Raw genomic sequence first — 17,675 nt, 5'->3', positions numbered from 1 at the left:
AGAGACAGAGACAGAGAGACAGAGAGAAACAGAGAGACAGAGACAGAGAGAGACAGAGAGACAGAGACAGAGAGACAGAGAGAGAGACAGAGAGGGACAGAGAGAGAGAGAGAGAAAGAGAGAGAGAGAGAGATTTTATTTTGGGTGTAAAACTCTGAAGATTATACATGGCTGAAGATTTTTAATCACAAAAATTTAAAATATATAACCACACCTTAAAATATTTAACTCTTCGTGGTATATATACTTATAAAAGTATTATCTATAAAATTTTGGTGTGATTATTTATATGTTGAGTATTTTGCTATCAGAAAGTTATGATTCCCATTTATTATGCTTTTTTAATGTTTGCCAGATTTTTCATTTATTTTTCTTTAACTACATTCTAGATTATGTATTTAGATGAAATCTTTTGATTTCCTAATGGAAGGTAGTATGGTGATAAAAGGCACTTATAGTATATTTCCTAAATTATACCTTTTTTGGATTGTAAAAACACACAGCATAAAATTTACCATCTTAACCATTTTTAAGTGTGCAGTTTCAGTAGTGTTAAGTACATTCACATTATTTTTCAACCAGTCTTCAGGACTTTTCATTTTGCAAATCAGAAACTCTATGACCCTTAAATAACAACTCCCATTGCACCCTCCCCCATACCCCTGGCACCTACCATTTTACTTTCTGTCCCGATGAATTTGGCTACTTTTTAGATACCTCACATAAGTAGAATCCTACAGTATTTGTCCTTTGGGGACTGGCTTATTTCATTTAGCTTAATGTCCTCAAGGCTCATCTGTGTTGTTGCACATGTTAAATGTCCTTCCTTCTAAGACTGAATAATATTCCATGGTATATATAGGAGATATTTTGCTTATCCATTCATCCATCAGTAGATAAGCTTGCACCTCTTGTGATCATGAATCATGCTGCTATGAACATGGGGGTGCAAATATCTCTTTGAGCTTTTGCTTTCTTTTTTTTTTCATTTTTTTTAATTTATTAGTTTCAGGTGTACAAGACAAGGTAATACTTAAGACATTCATCATTTATGTCCCTCACACTGTGAACCCCTCTCCCCCCATCCACTATCCCTCCGACCTCACACCGAGCCATCACATTATATATATAAAATTATAGTTGGCATTCGTTATTGTTTAGCTTCTGGTGTACAATGCCATGATCAGGCATCCACAGTATCCCTGAGGTGGTCTCCCAAATAGGACGCATGTCCATCGGATACCCAACAAAATCTTTACAACATTATTGAATACGTTCCCCAAATTAATTTTCAAAAAACCCTGAGGCCATCTTGTGGTTACCAGCTGAGCTCTTGCTTTCAATTCTTTTGGTTCTATACCCAGAAGTAGAATTTCTATGTCATATAGTAATTCTATTTTTAATTTTTTGAGAAAATACCATGCTGTTTTCCACAGTGGCTGCACCATTTTACATTCTCACCAGCAGTGCACAAGGATTTTATATAATTCCTCCACATCCTTGCCATCACTCATTTTCTTTTCTTTTTTTTTTTTTTTTTTTTTTTGGTAGTAGCTATCCTAATGAGTATGAGGTAATATCTCATTATGGTTTTGATTTGCAGTTTCCTAATGATTAGTGATGGTAAGCATCTTTTCATATGCTTGTTGTCCATTTCTGTGTCATCTTTGGAGAAATAGCTATTCACATCCTTTGCCCATTTTTTAAATTTGCTGATTTGCTTTTTTGTTGTTGAGTTTTAGGAGTTCTTTATGTATTCTGGATATTAACCTTCTATTAGACATATAATTTGTAAATATTTTCTCCCATTCTGTAGGTTGCCTTTTTATTCTGTTTATTGTGTCCTTTGATGCATGGGTTTTTTTTTTTTTTAATGTATCTGTGTTTGAAATTTATTTCTTGTTTTTTTTTATTTTATTTTATTTTATTGGGGACTATTGGGGAACAGTGTGTTTCTCCAAGGCTCATCAGCTCCAAGTCATTGTCCTTCAATCTAATTGTGGAGGGCACAGTTCAGCTCCAAGTCCACTCGCCATTTTCAATCTTTAGTTGCAGGGGGCGCAGCCCACCATCCCATGCGGGAATTGAACCAACAACCTTGTTGAAAATTCGCGCTCTAACCAACTGAGCCATCCGGCTGCTCCAATGCATGGATGTTTCTGATGTAGTTCAATTTGCCAATTTTTCTTTCATTGCCTCTGCTTTTAGCATCATATCCAGGAAATCCTTGCCAAATCCAATGTCACAAAGCTTTTGGCCTACTATATTTTCTTGTAAGAGTGTTATAGTTTTAAGTATTATGTTTAGGTCTTTGACCCATTTTGAGTTAATTTTTGTATATAGTGTAAGGTGTGTGTCCAACTTCCTTCTTTTGTCTGTCTTAAACTATAGTAAGTCCTCACTTAACGTCATCAATAGGTGCTGCAACTTTAAGCAAAACAACATATAATGAAACCAAGTTTACCACAGGCTCATTTATATAAACAAGAGTTAAATTCCTGTGCATCTCATCACTGTTATGATGAAATGACATTATTCAAGAACCTACTGTATATTCTTTTAAGCAAAAGGTTTAAACATGGTGGATATTTCCCATTAAAACCCAAAAGGAAGTCTCCTACAGTAGGACAAATTTAAATGTGTGTATTTTTGTTTTTATTGTGTATTTATTACAAGTAGCCTCAGTAGACTATCTTAATAGGATTGTAAACATCAGCTTGTTGCCTGATCTTAAAAAAGACTCCACACTTTTTAAGGGCTACAAGTGTAGCCCTTAAACTGGTTTCACAGTAGAGTCTTTCTTGGAGATTTTTTTAAAATCTTAAGAACTGAAGTACCCTTTTAAAGATCTGATTCAGTAGGTCTAGGATTGCACTCAGGCATCTGCGTTATTTGAAGATCTGAAGTTCATTGCGATAATTAGGCAGTTTTAGGCACCTCGGTCCTAGGATATTCTTAGACTATCAGCGCTTTTTTTTCTTTTTGGAAGAAAAACAATTCTAACTCATTTTTATAGTGACACTGAGAATTATGTAAAAATTCTGTCTTGGATACTAACATATTAAAAAGATTCTACAGCTATTATTCAGCTAATAATCTGGGTAACAATGTGTTAGCATAAAGTCTGTCTTTTTTGTAGTTGCCTACTGACAGTGGTAACTTTAATTTTGATAGAAACATAAGCTCAGGAGAAAAATTAGTTAGAAAGAAGCATGTCTCATCTGACTCTAAAAACAATCCATCGGCAGAGTCTGATTTTCTACTGGTTTTGTTGAGTGCTGGCTGGGAAAGAAGTAAGGAGAGAGCATGATTGGATAGGTATAGAAGATACTCAAATTAATAACATCAACTTGTGCTATTTTTCTAATTAAATTTATTGGGGTGACAATGGTTAGTAAAATTACATAGATTTCAATTGTGCATTTCTATAATACATCATCTATATATCACCTTGTGCTACTATTTTATTTAGTCAAAATCTCCTTTCCAGCACAGAGCACTTGAATTACACCTTATAGCGTGGCTGATTTGGTACCTTAAGCACTGTGGCTTACTTTTAGCAGATTGAATATATCCAGTGGTTGGTACCTTAAGCACTGTGGCTTACTTTCAGCAGATTGAATATATCCAGTAAGCTAGGGAATGACCTGGCCTTGTAAAGCACAGATAACTACCTCCATTTTTTTAGTTGACATATCAGGGTAGTAGACATATCAGGGTGCTCTGGAAACCTGCATGCAGTGACCCTCCTCATGATTCACAGCCTGGAAAGCTGCTTGTTTCCAACAAAAAGACAGGAGGCAAGTTTATTCTTTATTTATAATTTAGTGAGTACCATAAAAAAATGTGTATTGCTGTAGAGAACACAGCAGACAACTCCTACTGGAAGGGGAAAGAGAATTAGTTGAAATCTGTGTGTGTGGAGGGGTGGTTAGAGCATTGTGCTAATAAAACCAAGATTGCTGGTTCGATCCCTGCATGGGCCACTGTGAGCTGCACCCTCCTTAAAAAAAACACAAAATAAAAAGAATAAAAAAATTCTGTGGAAGACCCCACAGACACAATTCCCAGGAATGGTGGTTGCAATTAGACCACAGGAGCATGGAGTTTCATGGACAGAACAGATTCAGCTTATACTGAAATCTCGTTTTCTAAAATGTTGGGAATTCTCCTCTTTGACATCTCGGGAAATCTTAACAACTTTCCCCTTCTTTGTCTCTTATATTCACATAACCTCTTTGAAGCTGAAGTCAAGCAAAAGCTCTTTTGATAACATAAATAAGGGAGCAATTTAGACTAATGCACAGTTCAGAGAAAACAGACCATTAGAAAAAAAATGAGGACGTTTTCTTAGCACCCACTTTGGGAGCTGGAAATTTTATTGTTTCTAATATTTTACTGTGCGAATGGCAGGTGGTGTAATGAAGACTAAAAGGTTGTCCCATTCTTTAGGAACTTCTAATGTAAAAGACAGTTACATGCAAAGATTTACATGAGACAGATTTTATAATAAAGAATTAAGCAGAGTACAGGTAATTACCGAAGCAACCAGGAAAGGCTTTCATCTTTCTACTCACAGTACTTAGCACATAGTATGTGCTCAATAAATATATGTTAATAAACGTAGATTATGATGATATCTCTATTAGGTCTTGGATATATCCTCTACTGGTTCATTCCCAGAGCCATGGGCTGGAGACGTGAAATGATCAATTTGCTTAATTCTCCTATTCGAGTCAAAAAGTATGCTGACATCACATCTTCTTAACAAATAGATCCTCCTGCTACTCCCATAATGCTTTCGAAATAAGAAATGTATAGGCATTACCAGACATCTGTGTGTGTGGTGGTGATTAATTTTTTTCATTGATTCTCACTGATGAAAGCCCCTTGCATTTCTCATTCTTCTTCAATATTTGGATCTTCTGTTCAACATCCCTGTCAAGTTGTCACCCATTCCAGGCTTGAAAACTTTCAATGGTAGACTGTTCTTTTCTTGACGAGACATCCCTTCTATCTCTGACAGCTCTATTAGAAAGGCTTTTTTTCCAATGAGACATTTGTCTCCCTAACATCCCCCTCCTAGGGGGCCTTACAGAGTCAATTTGATCTTGTTTCCCTACCAATTTCTAAAGACAGCTCTCATGTCTCTCAGAGTTTTCTCTTCCTGAGCCAGTCATCTCAGGACATCACCATTTTCTTTAGTGTTACACATATGTCATGTGTTCCAGTCAGCTCAGCTAGCTATGTGCTTGGCAACATGCTGAAGAAAGGATGTTTGACTCTACTTAAAAGTAAGCATGTTTAGCTTTCTTCAAGGAGCCTGAAGTGTGTATAGTTGTTTTGTGGTTTTGTGGTGAGTTGTTTTTTTTTTTTTGGTGGGGTTTTTTTGTTTGTTTGTTTGTTTTTATTTTCTTGGGATGAGAAAGTGACAGGAAAGGTAATCAGCAGTGGATGATTTTCTTAATCTTGTGAAACTATTTTTTTAGTGCCAGAAGAGAAATGAAGAAATGTCAATTAAATCTCTAATCCCAAAAGAAAACATCATAAAATAAATTATACAACTCACAACTAAGCTTAGCACTTAAGAAATAAAAATATTAAGACATCTTCAGGATATTCTGGCCAACTCCAGGGGACACCTAAGCCCTTTTTATTTAAAAATATTGGAGATAGTGGGCCTGAATTGTGAAGGAAAAAAAAAATCCTATGTATCCCAAACTTAAGCTCCTTTATGTAAGGTTGAAATTAAACTTTAAAGCTTAAACACTATAAAGGAGTGCCATTCCCAGGCTCAAAGAAAAAGAACATACTTGTCAGGTCTTATTCACCAGTTAAGTAAGTAAGAACAGTCTGTATTTACACAAAAGTTAAAAAGAGTCTCCCTTGAAGTAAAACTTTCACTAGCAACCATGTAGACTAAAAACAAACAAACAAACAAACAAAAAAAACAGGCAAGTGTTCACTTCCTTAGCAAACAAATGAAACCATGCATGATGCGCTTCTTGTGAGTCTACATTAAATTCTTACATTCATTTAACATTAAGTAGGAAATTAAAGAATCAAATCAGTTGTCAATATTTATGTATTGTGTTTCACAAGTTGCAATGGCACTAAACCAAAGGCTGCAGGAGATACGAACATCAAAGCATTCATTGCAGTCGTTTGACGACATTTTTATGAATTTTTACGTTCAGCACATAGATTAGTAATTCAAATAACAGAAACCAGAGGCAACTGTTTCTAATAACAAGTTGCAAATATGAGCTGCAGTAACTATGTGTGAATAATTAATTAGGAAACATGCAAACGTCTGGGAAGAAATTTGGTAAATTTTTATTTCAGTAATTTCTGGTTTTCTTGAGTTGTGGATTGAGGGATATCTGTAGGGAGACAGCATGAAATCATGGGAAACACTCAGGATGGATGTCGGGGAGCCTCGCTCAGTCTTCTCTTGGTTACCAGCTGGAAGTGTGGATTTAGAGCAGGCATTTCTGGGGTCCAGCCTCTGCATATTCGTCTATAGATTGATAAGAGTTAAGCTGGATGCTTTCTAAGGCTCCTCCTAGAATAATGATATTTTACCCCATTGTCCATTTACCGTGCCATTTGAAATCATTATTTATGTTGTACTTCCATATGATCTCATTTCTTCTCTTTATGTTTTAGCAACTCATTCGTTTTTAAAAGTCAACAGTTGAATACAATGCATCTTTAAAAGCACAAGATTCCTAAGCTTAGAGACTCCATTCCCCATACTAAGTAGAACAATATGAATTGTCCCACAGGGAGAAATATAAGGAAACAGTTCATTTATCTCCAGAAGCTCTATTCCTATATGTAAAAATTAGAGTGTAGAGGTAAAGAAAAAATATGTTTACCTTCAAAACATCTACTTGGATGTGATTGACTTGGGTCTCTCCTATTGAGTGTATGATGATTATATCCTTAGCCTCCTTTTCTAGTGAGTTGGATTGAAGTGAAATGGGATCACCAGGACCCATTTCTCGTTGGGACCTCAAAGTAAGTGGCTGAGAAGAGCGAGAGGAACGTTATCCTTAGGTGATGGACAGGCAGCACTTCTCCCAACCCGGCAGCAATTTAGGGCAGTCATAAACACATTTCTCCAAAGTTGAGTTTCATAGAGCACACATCCCATGAGATGCACCACGAAAGTGTCTCATGATCATTCCTGACTATTACACTCCTCTTGAAGTATGGCTAACACACATTAGTGTGTCAAAGGCTCCCAGAACCATTTGAATGGAACCATTTTTGAATGGAAGGAATTCTTAGTCCCATATTTTCAAAACTTGATCACAGAAACATTTCTTTTTTCTCCAACTACTTATTAACATTCCATGGAACTATAGAAATGCTGAAGAAATCCATCATCTGCCTTTTCCTAGGAAGGATAGCAGACATGGTAGTTAGGTGTTATTTCTTGGCCCTAAGGGAACACGTCCAACTCTCTGGCTGCATTTAAGCTGTCTAAAAAAATACTAATGCTTTCGACCCATCCCAAACCAATTAAATCAGAAACTCTGGGGTGGTATCACACATTGGTATTTTTTTAAATAAGCTTTCCGGATGACTCTTGTATGTTTCTAGGATTGAGAACCACCAGCTGAAATAACACAGAACATTCATGAGTGCTGTCAAGGCCTTATAATGAGTACATTTCAATGATTTCTAGCCACCAGAGAACTATATACCTTAATTATGCACCTTCATTAAACTCCATTTTAAAAGTACTTGGGACCGTGGGATAATATAAGCTATGTAGAAAATAAGTACAATCAGCCGGTTTCCCTTTTCCTCTGTCCTCAACCAGTCAGGCTGCAAAGGATACATGCCATCAAGTTCTGGGAGGATAAGCCCAAGCTGCTTTCCTCGGGTGGCCTAGATTCAGGGGTTGTGCTGCTTCAGAGAGATGAAGGGGCTAGCCCTTATAGCTCTGAAAAGAAGTAGGGTGTAGCAAAGAAGCCCCACAATCCTTTGCTGGTGTTCTCCAGTGCCTGTTTCCTATCCTCCTGACCTCACAGCTGTTCTCATGAGTGCAAGAAGGCACTTTTCCGGCCACCACCAAAAACTGTAGTGGGGAGTTCAGCCTGAGCCTCAGGCTACATTTGGACCTAACCCTGCAGTTGCTGAATAATCCAGGAGGGAAGGAAAAAGAGGCTTGAGTTCACTTTAAAATCTTGCTGCCTGCATGCCTCCTGCAGGCCAAAAACCAGAACTGAAGTTGGTGTCAGTGGCATCTGTATGAAAGTTGGGAAATCAAAGAAACGTGATCGCAAACACCCACAGGAATGATGCAGCATAACAAAATAATAGAAATAATAGCCCAAACTATTTCAACCTTTACACACACCAAAAGAAATGGAAGAAGTTTGCTTGTCAAACATTTTCTATGTAGAAAGTTGAAATTTGACAAAATGAAATTTTTTTTTACTCTAATTACCTAGGTGATGACAGCAGCAGGCTATTTTCTCTTGGTTTTCAGTCTTTTGGTTTGTGGCATAGTAATATAAGTTACTTCCAGCTTTTTGTATCTCAAAAGGAAGTTAAAAAAAATCCATCCATGGTTGGCAGACACAACTGAGTGACCCCGTCTTCACTGGAAAAAATCTAATGAGGCTTTCATTTTGTTTTCAACACATATTAAATTAGTGTTTTCTTAGTAGGTGGAAAGAATGTGCTGGAACCCGGGCCCAGATCTTGCTAAGATAGGAAGAATTCAGGGAAAGATTTCATAGGAGTTTGCTTTAGGCTTTACTTTAGAAAATTGCTTTCGTGGTTTAATTTAAATTAGTTTAGACAAATCAATTAATGATAAAGCATTTCTGAAGGACAATGACAGCAATATGGAAACAGCTTTGTAAAATTTCTCTAGCATCCAACAAAGCTAATGAACTGTAAAGCATATTTACTTAGATTCAGGAAAGTAAAATAGTTCTTGTTCCTCTGGTAGAGATGCATTCAGAATCCTATATGGACTTCCATTTCAAATAAACCTTGAAGCTTTGGAGATTTTAAAGATAAACACAAAGTCTTGGTCCCAAGAAAAAATGTTCTTAACCACGGATCAGAAGGTTGAAGAGAATTTTGTGAAATTCCTGTTGTATGGAAGTTTCTTGACAGTCCTCCTTATTAATGTCAAGTCATACCGTCATACAGTGTCGGAGAATACGTTCTGAGAAATATGTCATTACGCTATTTCATTGTTGTGTGAATATCACAGAGCATGCTAGATGGTGTAGCCTGTTACACACGCAGGCTGTATGTTGTACCACCGTTGTGTATACAGTCTGTCATTGACCAAAACATTGTTATGCAGCCTATGGCTGTAGTTTATAAGTATAAACACTGTTTGAGTTAAAGATGGGGGGTCACTAACCTCTTATTAGCAAAACCACAGTGAAAAAAAAGGATTGTAATTCATTCTCTTTCAGATAGCAATCTCTTCTCTTCCATCCTCTATTATACCTTTTTCATTTCTGAGTCTCAATTTCTTCATTTTTAATCCCACTGATAGGGAATACAGTTTGAATTGTTGCAATATATTTTCCTTTAAAACATTAAAGTCTGTATCGATAGAATGTATTTAGATCACGTCCATTAATCAAGAAGAGGTTAGGAAACCACCTTATAAACAGTGTAAGTCCACAGGTGCGCGCACACACACACACCTCCTGATAAAAGGCTGTGGTGTCCCTTCATTTCTTGAAATGTGAACATGCCCTAATACTTAGAGGAAAAGTAAAAAAGGAGAGCTTTACCTCTGGGTCCAGCAAATAGTTAGTACCTTCCTGAATTCGGCCGGTTTGAAGAAATGGTTTATGCTGCAGAAAGATGCTCTAAAGAATGTTAATTGAGAGGTCCAGCAAAGTAGGAGTTTTTAAAACCATGAATAAAATTAAGGAGATGATTGTTAAATACAAGTTACATTTTCTCTAACATCAGGTGCCATAAACTATAGCAGTCTGGTGAGTATTTTCTCAGCAGGTGACTATATTGCTCACAGTCAGTTGTCAGAATCTTCTTGTCCCTCAGTGTGAAATTAGTAATAGGAAAATGAAATCAATGAGCTGCAATCGAGAGAGAGAGAGAGAGAGAGAGAGAGAGAGAGAGAGAGAGAGCTATCAAATAGTTGAAGGTAAATATACCTTCTAAGCCTGACCAGCTATGATCCAAACGCCACATTTTGACCCTTGCTTGTTTAGTTTAGACTTAACTGATTTGGTAAGGCATTTCCCTAAGAATTACTCTTGAATTAGATCCCTTTCTCAGTATACTGCAAATGGATACGGCTTCCTTAATCTCCCCTAAATTTCACCTCATTGATTTTGGCCCACCAACTAAGCTTTTTACCACAGGAAGGTATTTCTGAACGTTGGTTCTGCTATCCAGTGCAGGAATTTTCCTCTCTATTTTAATGCCAGCCATTAAGTTACAAATCCACGATGCCTTCAACCACATTGTCAATTAACATGTTGAGCAGAGTGGAATTAATGAGAGAGCCTTGCAGCACTCACTAGAGAGGTCCTTCAAGGTTGACAACTGCCTTCAAGTCTACACTTTGGCCATCATTTTCCAACCATCTGTGACTCTACCTGACTCTGCTGTCATCGAGCTCACGGCCCTCCCCCACCCCCAACTTATCATATGGTATCTTTGGAGAATATCTCAGACTCATTGCTAAACTCCTACAGTAAACTGCATTGTTACTGCTCTAATAACATTTTTATCAAAGGAAATAGTACATTTACCTTGTTGGGTTCCTTACTCAATCCATGCAGCACTTCAGTGATCACCTCTATTTTTTTTTTGATGTTACCATCTCAGATTTGCAATAACCCATTACATGAACAAATTGTGATGAATCACAATTTCATTGGAATACTTACCAGCAATCAAAAGAAGTTATCTATTGATAAACACGAAAACGTGGATGAATCTCAGAATTATGTGACGTGAAAAGAGGCAGTCACAGAAATCTACAGACTTTATGATTCAGATGACATTCAGGGGGAAAAGTAAAAATTATAGATAGGACAGAAATTTTAGCACTGATTCCTAGTAGCTGGGGTGGGGAGAGGGAATTAACTAAAACAAGAGCACAAGAATAGTCTTTGGCTAATGGTCACCACCATTACATGACTATGTATTTGTCAAAATTCAGTTAACTATATACTAAAAAGGGTAAAGATTACCAAATGTAAATTCAAACTCAATACCTGATTTAAAAAAAGAAACCTCATCACAAGAAGTTTGTTTAGGGACTAATTCAATGTAATTTAAAAGTCTAGAGTTTCTCAAATCTGTATGGTTTCCTCTGCTTTGATTATTAAAGCATGTTTCTCTGTTCCATCTCACTACTTTCTCATCTTCTATGACTTTTCAAAGATTACCTAACAACTCCGTGCCTCAGAAACACATGCCTGTGTTTTCTTTATCCTGAAATAGGAGTTTCCTATACTTAAATAGTCTCAACTCCATTAATTATGCTATTGCCAGTTTTAAAGATTAAATGCTTTAAAAAGAAAGCAAAGTATCTTAATTACCATTGAATCTTTCATATGCTAACACAGCACTATCTCCCCCAGCCTTGCGCCTGTCTCTGCATTGTTCCTCTTCCTCATTCTTGAAATACAACTTTAAACTAAATCCTAGCCTGGGCATCAGAGATTCCCAAATGAAACCAAGGAAACTTTAGCCTTTTTTAAACTCAGTGATTTCGTACCTGGAGTCCCCACCAGTTCTCCCCCGAGGCTGCTGCCTCCTGCAGGTGACTAATACCCAAATGCTGGCAGCAGTCTTTGTCTAGTAGAGTGTAGGTGGATGTCAGTTGTGCCCCATCTCAGCCTTGTTTGGTTTGTGATTTGTTTCCACTTTGTTTTAACACTGTTTGTATTTTTTTTTAAGATTAGAGTATCATTGTGATTACCTATTTATAGAAAGAACCCAAACCACAAATTTTTAAAGATACATATAGCATCTTATTTGCCACTTGCATTAAAATCTGATATCCTTGCCTGTCATTCATTTATGCTCTAAGGCCACCCACTCCTCATCCTCATATCGATGACTGAGATCTTACCCTCACCTGTATGTTTTCTTCCCATTGTCTTCTCTGGGTTCTCATTTTACATTTTTGGAGGCGATGTTGTTCCTTTCTATTCAGAATTCAATTAAGTCCTCTGTCACATTGACAAATGTTTATCCTTTGGCAGGAGTGCATCTTTTTCAATATCTTAATCAAGGGATCAGGAAAATTAACTCCTTTTTTTCAATATTGTTCAAGGAGTTTTGAAAGGTGAGTAGACTTGATTGGCTGACAAGAAGAGGTAGGACAAAGGTGCACAAATAGGAATAGCCATCATAGGTTTGGGAATGGAGAGGAAATACCCCTGAGATAAGCTTTTCAAAACATAAAGCAATAGGACATAAGAGTACAAAGGGTGAAGGACCGAGGCCTGGGAAATGCAAGTACATTAAGAAATCTGATATAACATCTGTATCCTCTGCCAGTGTTCAGCAATATTTTTTTTTAATGTGGCATGAAGATGACACATCTAGCAGAATGCTAGTTGTCTCTTTCATTTGTCTTGTTGAGAATAAACTTTTAGATGAATTTGAATTTAGAAGAACTTCTAGATTTTGATTATATACTTCACACCATCATGGTTACTATTTAACTCGGGTAATATTTGCTTATGAAATGTTCTCTGATGTTAATCTGATGGAAACATATGCAAATGTCAAGAATAACTTAAATATTGTGTTTGAAAAATAGTATTTATTTTCGAAAGACAAAAACAATCTTCATTATCAAAGATTTTAGAGATTTGACTAAAGTGGATTGCCTTACAGATGGCCTTAGTTTATTTTCTGTCTAGGACTGAAAATCAGCCTTACTTCTGTTTTCCTTTTCTTTTTCTATATATTCTACATTATTCCTTTTCTCTTTTTTGTATGTCACTCTGAGTGATATAACATGCCTATTCTTCTGGAATGGTTGGGCCTAACAAAATAGCATGATGTTCCTAGATTTTGAATCATCCTGTGATTTCATATTTTTTCTATGCTATTCTAATATAATATTAGAATATTTTAATTGTTTTGGATTCATAAACCTCACTGAAAACTACTAGAACAGAGGCTATCCTTTGCATTTAGTATTATCCTATGCATATTTTTTGATGTACAGATAATGTTAAACTAACAAAATTTACATAATATTTTTCATGTCAAAAGATATCACTTCAAGTAGTTACTTTTCTTTTTTGTTGTTGTTAATTTTTATTTTTTTTTTTATTGGGGAACAGTGTGTTTCTCCAGGGCCCATCAGCTCCAAGTCATTGTCCTTCAATCTAGTTGTGGAGGGCGCAGCTCAGCTCCAAGTCCAGTTGCTGTTTTCAATCTTTAGTTGTAGGGGCTCAGCCCACCATCCCATGTGGGAATTGAACCGGCAACCTTGTTGTTGAGAGCTCATGCTCTAACCCACTGAGCCATCTGGCCACCCCAAGTAGTTACTTTCTTATGTTGCATATACCACAATAAGTTTCAGACTTCTCTGTTGAGCTCAGAGGTCTTTCAGCTTCCATAATCTTCTGTCCACATCCTGGGTTTTAAGAAGAGCACACTAAGCATTTGTACAGGTGAATTAAAGCTTAGAGCTAGAAAGAATCTTGCAGATGTTCTAGTCAGACCATTGTCATCTCACAAGGCTAAATAACTTCCCCAAATCACAAAGTGCTTATGGTCAGAGCCCTTGTGAACACTTGATATACTTGGTTCTCACTGCAGAACAAAGCTGACAATGCAACCTGCTAATGATCAGATACGTATTTTAGAAGCAAGAAAGGCCATCAGCCAAGAAGAGATACCAGCTTAAGAATCTCTCTTTACGGTGGCAACTCTTCTCAAGATGGAGAATTAAAGCCCTTATATTGACGTCTCCACTTTGTACTTGACTTTTAAAATCTTGGTCTTAGACCAGAAAGTGAGTAGGAATAATTAACATCTTCCAGGCCTACAAGTCTGCCCAAAGAACACAGAGAAACTAAGCTAATGTGATTTCTCAAAGAAAAGGAGTAAAACACATCCTCAGAAGAACATAAGCATGAAGGCAATACAGAATATCAGATTTCTCAGGAAAATTTTTTTCACTTCTCTGAGAATTAGTTTCTTCATCTGTAAAATGGAAATAATAATACCTGCTTCTTAGTGCTGATACCAGGATTGTATGAGGTGATACAGAATAAAGCACTTAGAAGGGCCTGGCATATGGTCAAGACTTAAATATTGGCATTCACTTTAATTATTAACATGGTGAAACTAAATTCTGCATACTCAGCAACACATAAAGAGGGCAGTCACAACCGAGAGCACTTGGTAATACAGAGGAAAATAAAATTCATCTAATGGTACAAGAAGCCATACACAGGAATAAAGGATGAGAAAAGAGGCAGGTTGTACCCAGGACCACCTGGACATCAGTGGATGGCTTCACACAGCTCTTTTTGTGGGTGCGGCTATGATTGATTCTTCCGCCACTCAAATCAATTCCATTTCTTGCCCAGACTCCCAGATCGATCCTAAAGCATATGGATTCTCCTCTAGTTATCTCATTGTGGAAATGGAGCTAAAATCAGTATTCCTGCTCAAGGGCAAGGCACTGCCGAAAAGATATCCATATGCTTTACTATGATGATGTCTGATATTACAAATTCTGGTGTACATAGTTGCCCAAGCACTGACTGTTCTTGTGTTCTAAATAACTGGAGACTGAGGTATTTTTTTCCTTTTTTTGTATGTTAACTGTGACCTAGACCTAGGGAAAGTTTTGTGAAATGTCCAGATGAAAGATGCGAGCACCCTGTAGAGTATAATGAGCGGCATGCAGAAAATGTTACCCTTACCATAAATATCCCACAGCCAACGATATGTATCATTTATTAAACACTTATTACAGGCCTGGCATCATTATCCTGACCCTCTGCATGGATTAATAGAAACAACAATTTTTTGTGGTAGATCCTATTGTTATCCCCACTGAAGAATATCAGTAAGCTGCCTGAGATCCTAAATCTCTCATTTGCATTGTTCTTAAAATCTTATTACTTTTGTTCCTAAAGATTACATACCCTAAGATGGTTAACCATCTAGGTAAAATATTATGGAGGGTCGTTCTATCTGATTTAAAAACTACTAATGTCATAACAACTATAGCAACCTAGGACTTGTAAGCAGTTAATAGTTTTTTGGGTTTTTTTATGTACACTGTATATACCATGTTATACACTGTATATACCATATATATTATAACATATGCATAAAATATGTCAAGTGTGTATTTCTTTATTATTACAAGTATGAGTTGTGGGGAGCACCCTGGCACTCTGTCACTTCAGAAACAGTTGATCAAATGAATATCTGGGTGACATCTGTTCACAAGAAGAGAGAATCTGCAATTATGTATTTGCTCAACTAGAAATGACATTTGTCAAGGTTGGAAGTGCTACCTATGCTGAGATTGCCCTGACACTCCCTACGTTTGCTCATTAGTTATGATTACTAGTTAATTAGTTAGCTGCTAAAACCCAAACATAGAGTGGTTTACATAAGACAGAATTTTACTTTTCTCTCATTTAGGAGACTGGAGTTGAGTGGGTTCCTTCCATCTTGTTCTGTCCCCACCACCAAGGTGATTATCCTTATCTGCATAGCTGTGGAACTATTTTGAGAGGAAATAAAGGGCACTCAATTTCCTTTTAAGCAGGTGGTAATCACATATATACAACACTCCCCTTCATGTTCTACTCTGAGAGGGTTAGTCCGATGTTCAAAGCTAGCTACGATGGAACCTTGGAAATGTAGTCTCCAGCTGGATGGCCACATGCCCAGACAAAACTACATTATTATGAAGAAGAGAAGAACGAAGTCAGAGAAACAGCCATCAGGCACACTCAGCCAATTTTGATTTCTTCTTGTATGATCTATGCCCATACAAGTGCAGATGCCATCCTCGAAAATGAAATGATTCCCATACACAGAAAGTTGTATGCTCTGACTTTCTTAATGAGATAGAGAATCAGAGTCAAGTCATGAGTTAAACAGGCAGACTTGCAAGCCTATCAATGACAAGTCTTCTTCCAAATGTGTCCTAAATTTCTTACGGTCAAAAGCAATAGATTGACTTGTATTCTATCTTCCATAAGGCTTGGCACCACTTAGGAACATAATAAGTGCCTGTTGAATTGAATGATCTGGATAAAATGGGGGATTTATTATCCTGTATCATGCTGTAAGTTGTTCATCTCTTTCTCATTTCCAGTTTGATCACTCATGGCTTTGGGACTCCAGCAATATGTGCAGCCCTAAGCACTTTCCAAACAGTCCTCAGTGAAATGCTGAACTACTTGGAAAAACACACTACCCACAAAAACGGTGGAGCGGCAGATTCTGGCCAAGGACATGCCAACTCGGAGAAAGCCCCCCTGCGGAAAACTTCAGAGGCGGCAGTGAAAGAGGGCAAAACAGAAAAGACAGACTAGCTACATCAAACAGAATCTATTTCCAGAGAGTCTTGCTGCTGATATTTTTTCTAATATATATATCATTGAGGGTGATTAATCTTCAGTGGACCGAATCTCTACCCTCCCCCGACCCTCCATAAAAAACAAAAATGGAATTGAAAAATGAAACAAAAAAGGACAAAACCACAAAAAAAAGGGAAAAAAAAACAGCAGTGTAACCGTGTGATGACATTGTCACTTTTTTATTTTATGTTATGATAAACTTTTGTGCACGTAATTTATTGTTCTGAATTACATACATCACAGTTTTTAAGCACTTCTGGACTTTGGAGAGGCAGCACATGCTTTTTCACATCTAACTGATGCACTTTCTTATCCAACTATATAGTTAGGGATCAGAAAGCATGACCAACCTGGAATCCACCACCAGTGCTTACAGCTCCAGTCTTTCTTGACTTAATTCCCCAGTGACAAAAGAGTGCCTCTTTCCATTAACTAGACCAATCTGGCAATCAATCTGTCAATAAATGCTTTGGGAACTGAAAAGGGCAGTCATGAATCTTTGTCTTGAGAACTGACAGAAATTCTAAAATTTTGGTCACCCATCGCCCATGTAACTGCCAGTGCCTTGGTGGTATTTAAAAATTCCAGAAAACTCTGTTCCCTCTGTGTATGACTATTCCCATCCCACCCTAGGTCCCTTTTTATTTTTCCCTGATAGGTAAGAAGAGACTCAGCATAACACTGAAGAGATAAGAGATGAACTTTTCTATCCATTCTCCTCTCTCACACCAAACCTAACATTTCAAGGAAACAGACTACATGTAATGGGGCTAGGGCAGGATGAGTACAGGTAAAGGTAGATTTGCCACTCCTGGGCTCCCGATGGAAAGTGGTAGTATGGTACTTCCTGGAAAAGCACAGGACTAGGAGCAGTCATCTTTGCAGGAAGCCCTGCCCCTCAAAGACAGGAGTGGAGTCCAGGGGATTAGTGGAGGCCCCTTGAAGTTCTGGTGGCCAATGACTGTATGATAAAAATGAGACCCCTTCTTTTTCTACCTTTATGCTTCTTCTACCTGCCTGATAGCTGTGCTCTAAACCTTTAGAAGCACAGAAGCATTCAGGTCTGTG

The 17,675-nt window shown here is 37.3% G+C and overlaps 1 protein-coding gene across 2 annotated transcripts in view; it reads left to right on the top strand.

Moving 5' to 3' along the window:
• Nucleotides 1–16,702, top strand: part of TFAP2D (transcription factor AP-2 delta) — a gene marked incomplete at its 5' end in the record, with an annotated part of 52,771 nt that extends 36,069 nt beyond the window's left edge. The window contains one exon of one of the 2 annotated variants that reach the window (XM_081043145.1): nt 16,343–16,702. In XM_081043145.1, coding sequence (XP_080899271.1) covers nt 16,343–16,562 — 220 coding nt within the window. In that variant the 3' untranslated portion in view covers nt 16,563–16,702. The remainder of the gene's footprint in view (nt 1–16,342) is intronic. The other variant, XM_081043144.1, reaches the window with a different exon arrangement.
• Nucleotides 16,703–17,675: the final 973 nt, after the last annotated feature.

Source organism: Rhinolophus hipposideros (assembly GCF_964194185.1).
Source record: "Rhinolophus hipposideros genome assembly, chromosome: 3".
Classification (NCBI taxonomy): Eukaryota; Metazoa; Chordata; class Mammalia; order Chiroptera; family Rhinolophidae; genus Rhinolophus; species Rhinolophus hipposideros.
Note: the sequence above shows the minus strand (reverse complement) of the source record. Positions and strands in the feature narration are given on the sequence as shown.